This window comes from Herpailurus yagouaroundi, unplaced genomic scaffold, assembly GCF_014898765.1.
Source record: "Herpailurus yagouaroundi ecotype Mexico unplaced genomic scaffold, PumYag 160, whole genome shotgun sequence".
Lineage (NCBI taxonomy): Eukaryota > Metazoa > Chordata > Mammalia > Carnivora > Felidae > Herpailurus > Herpailurus yagouaroundi.
In genome coordinates, this window is record NW_024412401.1 from 44626646 (window position 1) to 44639677 (window position 13032).

Consider the following 13032-nt stretch of genomic DNA (forward strand, 5'->3'; position numbering starts at 1 on the left):
TTGCCAGGAAACTTTCCCTGTGCTAAACCCTGGGCCTTAGACGTGAACCAGGGATGGGCTCAGCATCCACGGGGTGGGGGGCAGGTGGAGAGGGAGGCAGACATCCGCCAACACTGAGGATCCAGCAAGGCAAGGCCTATTGGAGGGCGGTGCCGAGAACTGACAGGGAACAGGAGAGAGCAGAACTGGCCGGCGGGGAGGCAGGGAGAGGGGCCTGGAAGCGTCCCAAAGGAGGGTCTCACAGGCAGGCATTGTCCAGGCAGGCAAGGAAGGGAAGGGTGTTCCAGGCAGGGAGCCGAGTGGGAGCAGAGGCAGGAGCCGAAGCATGTCGGTCTGGCTCAGAGTAGCCCGTGAGGCTGCTACTTGGAGTGCGTGGGAGGAGAGTGGAGCGGGGATGGGGGGCTGGGGCTGCAGGGGGGGTGACAGGGAGGCTGGCCAGGCCAATCTCAAAGGCTGAAGGGCTCAGATTTTATCCTCAGGTGGTAAGCAGCCCCCGCAGGCAGGGCAGGTTCAGAACAGAACCACATTCCCCTGAGACTTCGGGAGGGAGGGGGTTTCCCAAGCCCTGGAATGCCAGGACGACAGAAGGTTGTGCGAGGCTGCGCTTACATAAGGCTTCCTCCTCCCTTCACAGACGTGATCAGTGGGGAAGTGTGGGCAGAGACACCCACCTGCCACCGAGAAGAAAGCACCTCAGTCATGTAAGGTCTCGCTGAACAGTTCAGGTGCACACGCTTTCCCCAGAGGCCGCCATCCCTCACCCCGTGGTGGCTGGCAGGTGCAATCTCCGAGCGTGGGGGGGCATGGGGGACCGTTCCCCCAGCCCGGGAGCTGTGGTAGGGAAGCCGAAGGGAAAGTGTGGCTATTTCAAGTAAGCCCAGAGCAGTCGGGGAGATCCTGAATGGGCGTACTCCAGCTCAGCCTTTCTCAACCTTGATACTTTCCAGATTTGGGGCCCAAAACTTCTTTGTTGGGGGGGGAGGGAATCTGTCTTATGCATTACAGAATGTTAAGGGGTGCCTGGGTGGCTCAGTTGGTTAAGCATCTGACTCTTGGTTTCGGCTCAGGTAGTGATCTCATGGTTCATGAGTTCGAGCCCCGTGAGTTCAAGCTCTGTGCTGTCAGTGCGGAGCCTGCTTGGGATTCTCTCTCTCCCTCTCCCTCTGCCCCTCCCCTGCTCACTCTCTCTGTCTCTTTCTCAAAATGAATAAATAAACTTAAAAAAAATCTTTTCTTAAAGAATGTAAAGCAGCATCCTTGGCCTCTACCCGCGAGATGCCAATAGCAACTTCTCTCCTTGCCCAGTTGTGACAACCAAAAATGTCTCCAGACATGGCCAAGTGTCCTCCAGGGCATGGGGTGGGGGGAGGTGCAAAATCATACCCTAATTGAGAACCACTGGTCTGCCCAGACTTATGAAGGTCGACACAGCTGACCACCAGAAGTCTCCCAGATCTCCCAGTGAGATGTAGGACACCTCACGGCCCCGGCATGGTGTCTGCCTCTTCCCCTCCCCCATGTGCCAAAGGATGGGGCAGAGTACTGCAGCTTTCATCACGTGCTCATCTGGGCTATCTAAAAAATAAGTGTGGAATATAATTCCTAAAAGATCTAGGAAGAAGAGCCAGGTGGCAAGGTAGAAAGCCAATGGGTGGCAGGTGGCTTTCCCATTAACTTACCAGAGTCTCAGAGTCCCTGGAATTCAGGGTCTCACCTGTAAAGCAAAGGCATTGGAATTGGTGATCTCTCAGGCATTTCTGGTTTTGAACACTATGACTCTATGGCAGTAAAGTAAACATAATTTGGAGAGTGTTACCAGTGAATGCTGAAGTTGGCCCCATGCGAGAGGCCTGGATAAGGATCTATCTTGGCTAATTCAAGAAAAAAAAATTTTTTAATGTTTTATTTATTTTTGAGAGACAGAGTGCTAGCAGGGGAGGGACAAAGAGAGAGAGAGAGAGAGAGAGAGAGAGAATTGGAAGCAGGTTTTAGGCTCTGAACCGTCAGCACAGAGACTGACGTGGGGCTCAAAGTTGTGAACCTCAAGATCATGACCTGAGCTGAAGTTGGACACTTAACTGACTGAGCCACCAGGTGCCCCTATCTTGGCTAATTTGGCCATTTTCTTGATGAGAGACAGAGACTGGTCAGGTGGCCCATGAGGTTCTAATTTCATTCTCAGGTTAAATGACCAAGCCCAGGTTTCTCCAAGAATTCCATGAAAATCTCCAGGAAAAGCCTGTATTTGTAAACATATTTGGAATGCTTGGGATTGGTAGTTTCTCAGAGATCAGTAGAAGCGGAAGACAAAGAATTTTGGCTCTTCCTTCCACCCATTAGCTGGGTGACCCTGGGCACATTAGGTAACCTCTCCGAACGTCAAGTCTCTTCTCTGTAACCTGGAGTAGAAGGATTAACTCTCCAGGTTGGTGTGAAAAGTGGAAAACACACATAGAGGACTTCCAGCTTCAGCACTGATGTGTAAGTAGCTTGGAAGTCATCACTCCCATCTTCACAATAAGAAAAAAAGATAGGCAAACTGAAAATCAATGACAGTCCTTACATCTGTCAGAGATTTGAGGTCACAGGGCAAAGTGTCACCCTGAAAACCAGACAGGCAAGTGACAACAGAGAATCATAGCCCAGGTCAGCTTACCAGCAGTGGCTGCTGGAGCCAGTAACTGGTAGGAGTGCTTCATTGGTGACTGAGGAATTGCTGGAGGCTGAATGGATGAGATTGAGTGTTAAAAAGTCCGGGAGCCCAGTCTTAGGGGTCCTTCAAGCATCTGTGGGTTGTACCTCCAGAGCCCCACTGGGTTCTCAAGGTGGTGATTGGAGAAAAATCCCACATGCTTCAGGCAGGGAGGTGTGTGAGGAAGTAACCTTTCCAAAATGTGCTCTGAGTGTTCTCCATCACAAAAGACTGCTCTCACAGGAGACTACATTACCAGAGGCTCATCTGACCTGAGGGAAGGGTGATTAGACTACTCCAGCCCTTTTGGCCTTCCTGTCTCACATAAGGGCAGAAAAAAAGGGCTGAAGAACACTTCTGAATGTGGCAGTCCAGGGACCCAAGCCCACTAAGAAATTGAGATTTAGCGATAAGATTATTAAATGCCGTCTCTCCCCAACACCTCACTACCACCCATCAAAAGGGTTCCAAAGTAACCACAGTGGATAACAATTGACAGCTCCAAGATAAAGACTCTCTATTCAAGGAGTTTTTAGGAAAGTCCAAGGACAACAGGGAGAGAAAATAAAAGCAAGGAAACTGATGCCTCTGGTGCCTACAGCTGCAGTAAACATTAAATACAGCCTAGCTCCTCATTGGGTTAACAGAAAACCTCACACTGAAAGCCCGATTATCTCAGTTCCTACTACTTGATCTCCCATGTCTGGCTTTCAACAAAAAAATCACAAGACCTGCTAAAAGACAAGAAGAAAACATTTGTCTGACAAGACAAAGGAAGCATCAAAAGGAGACGTGGCTATGACACAATGTTGGAATCACGCAATGAAGAATTAAAAATGATGATGATTAATATGTTAAGGGCTCTAATGGAAAAAGTAGGCAACACTCAGGAACAGATGGGTAATGTAAGGAAAGAGATGGAAAGTCTAAGAAAGAATCAAAAGAAAATGTTAGAAGCAAAAAACACCGTAACAGAAATGATGAATGCCCCCAGTGGACTCAACTGTAGACTAGACACAGACAAGGAAAGAATCAGTGAGCCTGAAAACATGTCAATCAAAATGTCACAAAGTAAAATACGAAAAGAAAGAATGTAAAAAGGGAGAATGTCCAGGAACAGCATCTTTGGACAACATGGATAAATTGGAAATGGATAAATTTCTTGAAACATACAACCTGCCAAGACTGAGTCATGATGCAATAGAATTTCTGAGAAGACCAAGTACTAGTAAGGAGACTGAATCAGTCATCAAAATCTCCCAACAATCAAAACTCTAGGACCAGATGGCTTCACTGGTGCATTCTACCAAACTTGTCAAGACGAATTAATACCAATAATTGCTTTACATGTGAATGGTTCAAATATGTCGATTAAAATACAGAGATTGTTAGAGTGGATAAAAAACAAACCCAACTCTATGTTGTTTACAAGAAATCCCCTTTACACATAAAGACACAGACAGAAAGCAAAGGGGTAGAGAAAGAGATATCATACTAACACTAACCAAAGAAAGTTGGAGCAGCGAAATTAATTTCAGACAAAGCAGGCTGCAGAACAAAGAAAATTATCAGGGATAAAGGTGGGCATTACATAATGATAAAGGGGTCAATTCTCCAAGAAGACATAATGGTCCTCAACACGAGTGTAGCTAAAAACAGAGTGTCAAAATACGTGAGGTAAAACAGATAGATCTACAAGAGAAAACAGACAAATCTACTATTTAAGTCAGAGAATTTTAACACCCCTCTCTCAGTAATTGACAGATCCAGCAGGCAGAAAATTGGTAAGGATATAGTTGAATTGAACAGCACCATCAATCAACTGGATCTAATTGACGTGTATAAAATACTTCCCTTTACAAGAGTAGAATACACATTCTTTTCAGTTCACATGGAACACTCACCAAGACAGACTGTATTCTGGGCCATAAAACATACCTTAACAAACATGAACGAATAGAAGTCATGCAAAGCATGCTCTCAGACCACAATGGCATTACACTGAAGATTAGTAACAGAAAGATAGCTGGAAAGTCTCAAAATACTTGGAGATTAAATAGCACATGTCTAAACAACATGTCAAAAAAGAAGTATCAAGAGAAATTTTAAAATATTTTGAACTATGTGAAAATGACAATGGAACTTACTGAATCCTGTAGGATGCAGCAAAAGCAGTGTTTAGAGGGACATTTATAGCATGGACTGCATATATTAGAGAAGATGAGAGATCTAAAACCAATCATCTAAGTTTCCGCCTTAGGAAACTAGAAAAAGAAGAGCAAATTAAACCCAAAGTAAGCAGAAGAGAAAGAATAATAAAAATTAGAGCACAAATCAATGAAAGCAAGGTAGGAAATCAATAGAGAAAGTCAATTAAATCAAAATTTAGTTCTGTGAAAAGATCAATGAAATTGATAAACCTCTAGCCAGGCTAACCAAGAAAAAAGGAGAGTAGATTGCTAGACAACTAACTAGTAATTAACAATCACTAATATCAGACCATGAAGGAGGCTTCACTGGTCTTATGGCCATTAAAAGGCTAACGAAGGAGTGTTATGAGTAACTCTCTGCCTCCAAATTTGGTAATTTAGATCAAGTGGACCAATAGGCCCTGTGGTTTCACCGGTGAATTCTACCAAACATTTAAGAAAGAAATTATACCCGTTCTCTACAACCTTGTCTAGAATACAGAAAGAGAAGGAACATGTTCTAACTCATTTTGGAAGGCCAGCATTATCCTAGTAACAGATAATGGCATTATTAGAAAAGAAAACTACAGACCAATAGTTCTCATGAGCATGGGTGCAAATAACCCCCCCAAAATTTTGACAAATGGAATCTAATAACGTATAAAAAAGAATTAGACACCATTACCAATGGGATTTATTCCAGGTATGCAAGGCTGCTTCGATGTTCACTAGTCAATTAATGTAATCTATCACATCAATAAGCTAAGGAAGAAAAATTATATGACCGATAGATGCAGGAAACACATTTGACAAACTCAAATCCCCATTCATGATTAAAAAAAAAAAACCTCTAAAATTTTTTTGTTCCTTTGATAAAGAATATCTATTTAGAAATACCTACAGCTAACATCATAGTGGTGAAAGCCTAGATGCTTTCCTCCTAAGACTGGAGACAAGTCAAGGATGTCCCCTCTCATCACTTCTTTTCAACATTGTACTAAGAGCCTTAGTTAATATAGTAAGACAAGAAAAGAAAAGGTATATACGTTCAACACGTTCCGAATTAAATCCCGGCAAATTATTTTGTGGATATCAACCAAGTGAATATTGTGATATTTTGTGGATATCAACCAAGCGAATCTAAAATCTACATGGAAAGACAAAGGGAAGAACAGCCAACACAATACTGAAGGAGAAGAACCAAGTCAGAACCCTGGCACTAGCCAACTTCAAAGCTTACTGTAAAGCTACAGTAAACAAAACAACATGGTATTAGCAAAAGAACAAACAAATAGATCAGTGCAACAGAATAGAGAGTCCAGAAATAGACTCAGGCAAATGTCACCGACTCATCTTTGACAAAGGAGCCGTGGCCATTCAATGGAGAAAAATTAGTCTTTTCAACAAATAGTGCTGGAATAATTGGACATCCACAGACCAACGCCCCCCCCCAAAAAAAATCTAGACATAGACTTTATACCTTTCACAAAAATTAACTCAAAATAAATCACAGACCTAAATGTGAAATGCAAAACTATAAAACTTCTCAAAGATAACATAGGAGAAAACCTAGGGGGGGCCTTGGATTTGGCTATGCGTTTTCAGATGCGACACCAAAACAAGATCCGTGAAAGCAGAAAAATGATGTTAGGCTTTAGTACAATTAAAAACCGCTCTGTGGGCGTGCCTGGGTGGCTCAGTCGGTTAAGTGTCCGACCTCGGCTCAGGTCACGATCTCACGGTTCGTGAGTTCGAGCCCCACATCGGGCTCTGTGATGAATGTTTGCTCAGAGCACAGAGCCTGCTTCGGATTCTGTGTCTCCTTCTCTCTCTGCCCCTCCTTGACTCGCACTCTGTCTCACTCTGTCTCTCAAAAATAAATACATGTAAAACATTAAAAAAAGTTTAAAGAAATCTGCTCTGTGAAAGACACTGTTACGAAAACGAGAAGCTAAGCCGCACGCGGGGAGAAAACCCTTCCAGAAGACATATTTAATAAAGGACTTGTATCCAAAATATACAAAGAACTCTTCAAATTGAACAATAAGAAAAAAAGCAAACCCAATGGCTCTGTTAAAATACAGGCAAAAGATCTGAACAGACATTTCACCAAAGAAGATGTACAGATGGCAAATAAGCAAATGGAAAGATACTCAACATCATACGCCTCTAGGGAAATGCAAAGTAAAGCAATGAGATACCACTATACTCCTCTTCCAATGGCTAAATCTAAAACCTGACAACACTAAATGCTGACCAGACTCTGATGCAACAGGAAGCCCCAGTCATTGCTGGTGGAAATGTGAACCAGCCACTCGGAAAGGCAGTTCAGCTTCTTACAAAGCTAAACATAGTCTTACCGTATGATCGAGCAATCACATTCCTAGGTATTTGCCCAGTTGCATTAAAACTTACAACCACACAAAGCCTGCACACAAATGTTTGTAGCAGCTTTATTCATAATTGCCAAAATTTGGAAGCAACCAAAATATTCTTCCATAGGTGAATGGATTCACCAGCTGTGACATATCCATTCAGTGGACTATTCCACAGAAATACAAAGAACTGAGCTGTCAAGTCACAAAAAGACTTGGAGGACCCTTAAATGCATACTGCTACGTGAAAGAAACCGGTCTAAAAAGGCAGCGTGGTACAATTCCAACCCTATGACATTCAGGAAAAGGCAAAGCTATGGAGACAGTAAAAAAGGTTGCCAGGGGCTCACGGGAGGGAGGATGAATGGGGGGGGGGGAGCACAGGGACTTTTAAGGGCAGTGAGACTATTCTGTGGGGTCCTGCAATGTTGGGGAAATTACATTATGCACTTGTCAAAACACACAGAATATACAACACGGCATGAACTTGAACGTAAACTGTGGACTTTAATCGTGTATCAGTATTTATTCACTAACTGTAACAAATGTACGGTAATGCAAGATATTACAGGGGACAGTGTGGGGGGATATGAGTGAATTCTTGGTACTACCTGCTCAATTTTTCTGTAAGTGTTGCGTATGGGCTGGGCACCGCTGGGTGTGGCCCCTAACCCATCTAATCCTCATTTCCTCAACTCCAGAGAGCAAGGCTCTGGGGAGCTTCCGGTGCCATATTTGTGACAATAAAGTGGGTGGGAACATTTATCCAGCTCCCGGCAGGAGGAGGAGCAGGTGGGGGATGCCTGGGGGTGGAGTTCCTCGCCCCCGCCCCACCCCCTCACGTGTCTGTCATTGCGAAGGCCTCCCTGAACCGAGATCAGGGACCAACCATTGTCTTGCCAAACACAGCTCTGCCCAGCCTTAGGGATGCCTCAGTCACTGAATCCGGCTCTCAAGCCTGGGGACATTTGGGGATTGACGGGGTCCTCCCATCTTCAAGAGGTGGTGACTGTTGTCACTTCCCCAGGCAGCACGAGAGCTAAAGGCTCCGGGTGGGGTTCCTGCTCTGTCCCTAGAATCCCTCTTGACCCCAGCCTTGGTTTCCTCCTCTGAGAAGGGGGTCATGGGAATAAGACCGAGCTCACCCGCGTGTGAACACTCAGTAAACGGACGGACTGGGAGAGTGCTTTGTGGTCGGGGGCCTGTGCTTCCTCGCTAAATCCTTACGACAACCCGAGGCGGATGTCCTCCGCCCCGTTGTAAAGGAGGCCGAGGCTCCCAGAGCGGGAGTGCCACCACTAAGGGCTGCCAGAGGGAAGGTGCCGGGGATTGAACTGCAGTCCATGTGGCTCCCGCTTCCCCACAGCCTCCATGGTGCTGTGATGATCCACGCAGGTGCAAGCAAGGGAGGGGGGCTGCAGAAACTATCATTCTGCTTTTCCCTTCTTGTGTCTTTTTTTTTGGGGGGGGGGGGTCAGGCCAGCTCAGTGGACAGAGATCCTGTTCCCTCCACCCGGGAGGTGACAGCGGAGAGGATGATGGAGACCAGGTGCCCCTGACGCAGGGCCTCGTCGTGGCCCTGGCAAAGGGGAGAAGTAATTCCAGAAGGCGCAGCCCAGGAGTGGCAGGCCCTGAAGTGTCTGTGCGAGGGAGAGGGCGAGCTGGCATTTCTGTCCGCTCACTTGCTTTTATTAAAACTAATTCTGATGCCGACTCTTTTGTAAGCGTGTAGGGCACCCATCCAGAGAGGCCCATCTGACTTCGAGATAATTTCAAGGCTGCAGAATGTGGCTTGTGCCAGACACGTCGCAAGAGGCGCTGCATGAAACCCGCCTAGTTATCCGCGGGCTCCCATATTTCCGAGGGAGGGGGCCACCCATGTATATGTATAAGCGAGGCTCCGCTCAACATTCCGAGTAAAAATACTTTTAAATATTTCAGTACATCGTTAACCAAATACATTTCAGTGGGGGCTCATTCCAGCTGATGAAAGTACAGGAGGCAGATGATTTGCATAAGTCGACTGAGGAAATTTGGTGAGAGACCGTCATAAGACTCAGACATCCACAGGCGCCGCTGACTGTCAGGGTCTGATCCTAGTTCATTTGACACTTTTGCAGAGCACCTACTGTGTGCCACGCACAGCTCTAGGCTTCGCGGAGGCGAGTCTAGCTTCAGGGAGATGCCACACACTCCATTCCACGGCGTTTAGTTAGCTGCGATCCCGATGGAGAGCGGGGCCGGATGCTGTTGGAGCTGATGGGGAGGGGGCGCCGTCTGAGGGTCTCCTTGGGGAGACGGCCTGGGCGGTAGGGCGCCGGAGAGAGGCGAGGGGCCTCGGTGGAGGACCTCCAAGGTGGCCGTTCTCCTGGCTGGAGCGAGTGAGCAGGGGGCTTTGGGGGGAGGCTTGGCTGCAGAGGAGGGCCCCAGTCCGCGAGGCCCTCATTCACTCAGATGCTCTACCCTGGAACTGGAGTCTTAGACCAGCCGGCCTTGCAGGCAGCTGCCAGTGGGCTCTGCATGGAAAGGTGATGCAGACGGGGGGCTTGAGGCCGGCACAGCCAGCCTGGGCAGCGAGCACCCACCAGGGTGAGAGCGGGCATGTGGAGGGATGGCCACAGCCATTCATCAGACACCACAGTTGTGGAGGGCAACTGGTGAGCTTTCCAGGCCCCGCAGCTCCGAGCCTCCCAGCGCCGCTTTTCCTGCCGAAGGTCTCCAACCCTCCCCAGGCTCACAGCGCCCACCTCGCGCCCCCTCTTCCCAGCCGAACCCCCCCCGCGGTGTGGGCCAGGGCTGAGGGGCAAGGGAGCGGGACCCGCGGGCGGCCTGGCCCCAGGTTGTTTGCGGTCACGGTTCTGGCCAGAGGCAGGTGAGGGCGGTGGTGGAGGGGAAGGGGGAGGGGCAGCACTCCGTTGGGCACCGAGGGAAATGTGATGCCACTGCTCGTGTGCCACGCCTCTCGCATCAAGCACTTCTTCCCGTCTGGTCCCAGCACCTGTCCTGTCCCCAGGCTGGCATGAGCAGGTAGGTGCAGGGAGGCATGTCTCAGAGAGGGGCGCAGCGGGAGCCCCCTTACTGAGCAGTTCCCACGGACGGCAGACTCTGCTCTGAGCGCTTTGCGTCACTTCATCCACAGCGATGCTTCTATGAGGCGGGCACCGCTATCATCCCCACTTTACAGATGGTGAACACGAGGCTCGGAGGGAGTTATGTAACTTGCGGAGGTGACGCAGCTACCAATTAGGGAGCCCGGATTTGGATTTGAAGCCAGGTTTGTCTGATCCCAGAGCCCGTGGCTTTGGATATACTGCCAGTCAAACCAAGGCAGCCCCAGGAAAGGAGGCACGTGGCTCAGGCATCCTTCAGGCGGTGGAAGAAACGGTTCTTATTTTAGTCAAAGAGTGTGCAGGATGTATGAGACATGAAAGTACGCCACTCTTAGATTTCCCTCTGCAGGCCAGGTGTGGGTGTGCTTGAATGCGTGGAGGAGGGGGGCGGAAGAGACTCCTGAATCCGAGTTTCCTTGCTTTGCAGTCATGTTCCCGTTGATGACTGGGAGGGACCCTAGAGGTCGGTTGTGTGTTAGATGGACAAGATGTCCAGGTGCTGGGCTCAGAGGTTCCCTCCGCGAGTGAAACGTTTCCCTCTCAGAGATGACGCAGTAATACTACCTTTTATTGCCTAATCTTGATGCTGTCCTCGTCTCTGGCACAGAGAAGTGAAATTCCACTCTGGGAAGCGTTTAGAGCAAAGTCTCAGAGATAAGGAGGCGCTCGCGAGTGCAATTTACATGAAGTAACCGCATCTTCACAGACAAATTTGTGTCTTCATTTCATTCTGGGCACCGATGGGACTGCCAGACCTCAGTTTGTCTGAGAAGACCCTCATTTAGATTTCTGTTCTGCTAGAAATTCTAGAATTACACATTGAAGTCTTTATTTATTTATTTATTTATTTATTTATTTCTATGTCGATTACATCGGCGGGCTGGGGAGTGTGAGATTGCCTAGTACTAAATTCCATCAAGTTCCTAAATAGCCATTGACTTTCTAACAGAGAGAAAGGCAAGACTATCTGGGGACTGATGAGCCTGGGGTTGCAGATGAGGGTTCTGTGGGTGGGGAGAGCGGGGGGGGGGGGGGTGGGGGTGGCGGGCTGGTGTTGGGGGAGAGCCACGTACTAGATGTGGGTTATTGTGAAGTCTTGGCTTCTGTTTTGGGTGGTGAGTCTTTGGATGCTTATTACATTATTAAAAATTACTAATTCAGAAAGCTAACTTAATAAAAGCAGGTTATGCATGGACTCGGATAGAAGGTCTCACGAACCAAAGATTATGATTAGTCCAATTCTATGCACTTGAGCTCAAAAAAAAAAAAAAAAAAAAAGAATAGAAAACAAGGCTACTTAAAAGGATGGTCTGAGATTTAGATCCCAAAACGTGCATTCTTTTTTTAATAGTAGTTTTGATTTTTTTTCTCCTCGTTAGTCTTTATAAACACCATTTTTCTTCTTCCATTTCAATACTAGGGTCTCCCCATGCAGGTTATATAAAAGTTCATTAAGGTCTCAGATATCAGGAATCTGGCTAGCTCCTTCAGTAGGTGCCAAAGTCTCATGAGGCCAGAAGGAAGGTCTGGGCTGGCTTCCGGAAAGGGGACCTTGCACGAGTAGTTGGACATAGCTAGTGCTGGGCGTGGGGTGAAGGTCTTATCCAAATGAGCTGGCGTTTTATGCCAGACATTGAGGAGAGGGGAAGGAGACCCTGTCAGTAATCACCTCTACTATAAGCCACGGTTCTCACACTCAGAACGCCTTACTTTGCAGGTGCAGGATATTTTTTTATTGCTATTTGTCTGCTCATCATTCCCTGGGCCCTGTGCTAGTCTCAGGGATACAAAACTCGCAGCGGGTGCCTTTTCTGGGATGCTAAGTCTGTGTTTTCTCTCTCTCTCTCTCTTTCTTTCTTTCTTTTAATATTTATTTATTTTTGAGAGAGAGCACGTGCACACACGTGCAAGCGGGGGGGGGGGGGGGAGGGAGAGGGGGACACAGAATCCGAAGCAGGCTCCAGGCTCTGAGCTGTCAGCACAGAGCCCAACATGGGGCTCGAAGTCACAAACCGTGAGATCATGACCTGAGCCGAAGTCGGATGCTTAACCAACAGAGCCACCCAGGTGCCCCAGTCTGTGTTCTCTTTCTTAACCTTCACAGCAATACCCCTTTGTTGTTCTCCCCCACACTGCCCCCCCCCAACCCCGACTCTGGCCACACCCTATGACAACCGTGTGTCCTTTTTATGGGTATGGCTGGAGACACTGGGTATGATGAAAAGGCAATGGATTCTGAAGGCAGACTGCTTTTGGTTCAAATCCTAGGGTCCCCACTGACATACTAGATGCAGCTGTTTCAATCCACAGTTCACCTCTTTAAGCCTCAGACTTCTCATCTGTCAAACGGGAATAACAACTCTTAGCTCACGGGGCTGTATGAGAATTAAATGGGATAACTCATAACAAGAATTATTTCCGTCACATAGTGAATGTTCAGTAAATGGTCTCTACTATTTCTTTTTTCTCAAGAGTGGGATCTGTAAGTAATTTCTCTTTCTATTTCTACCAGGCCGGACACCTGCTAACATGCTCGTTACCTGTTTGTTGACTGAGTGGATGAATGAGCCCCTGCCCTTTGAGAATGCAAGCCCTTGTTCTATCACTCTTCCCACTTCTTTCTTGTCAGCCCCAAGACGGCTCTGGGACAGGTCATGCTGCCCCCC

At 47.5% G+C, this 13032-nt stretch overlaps 1 protein-coding gene across 12 annotated transcripts in view; it reads right to left on the minus strand.

Moving 5' to 3' along the window:
- Positions 1–13032, minus strand: part of TTLL11 (tubulin tyrosine ligase like 11) — a 245870-nt gene that overhangs the window by 20960 nt on the left and 211878 nt on the right. The window contains exon 10 of one of the 12 annotated variants that reach the window (XM_040482197.1): positions 7242–7264. The exons of 10 other annotated variants lie outside the window; for them this stretch is intronic. In XM_040482197.1, the coding sequence (XP_040338131.1) occupies positions 7257–7264 (8 nt within the window). In that variant the 3' untranslated portion in view covers positions 7242–7256. Of the gene's footprint in view, positions 1–7241; positions 7265–12553; positions 12706–13032 lie in introns of those variants that run through there. One more of the 12 variants, XM_040482194.1, reaches the window with a different exon arrangement.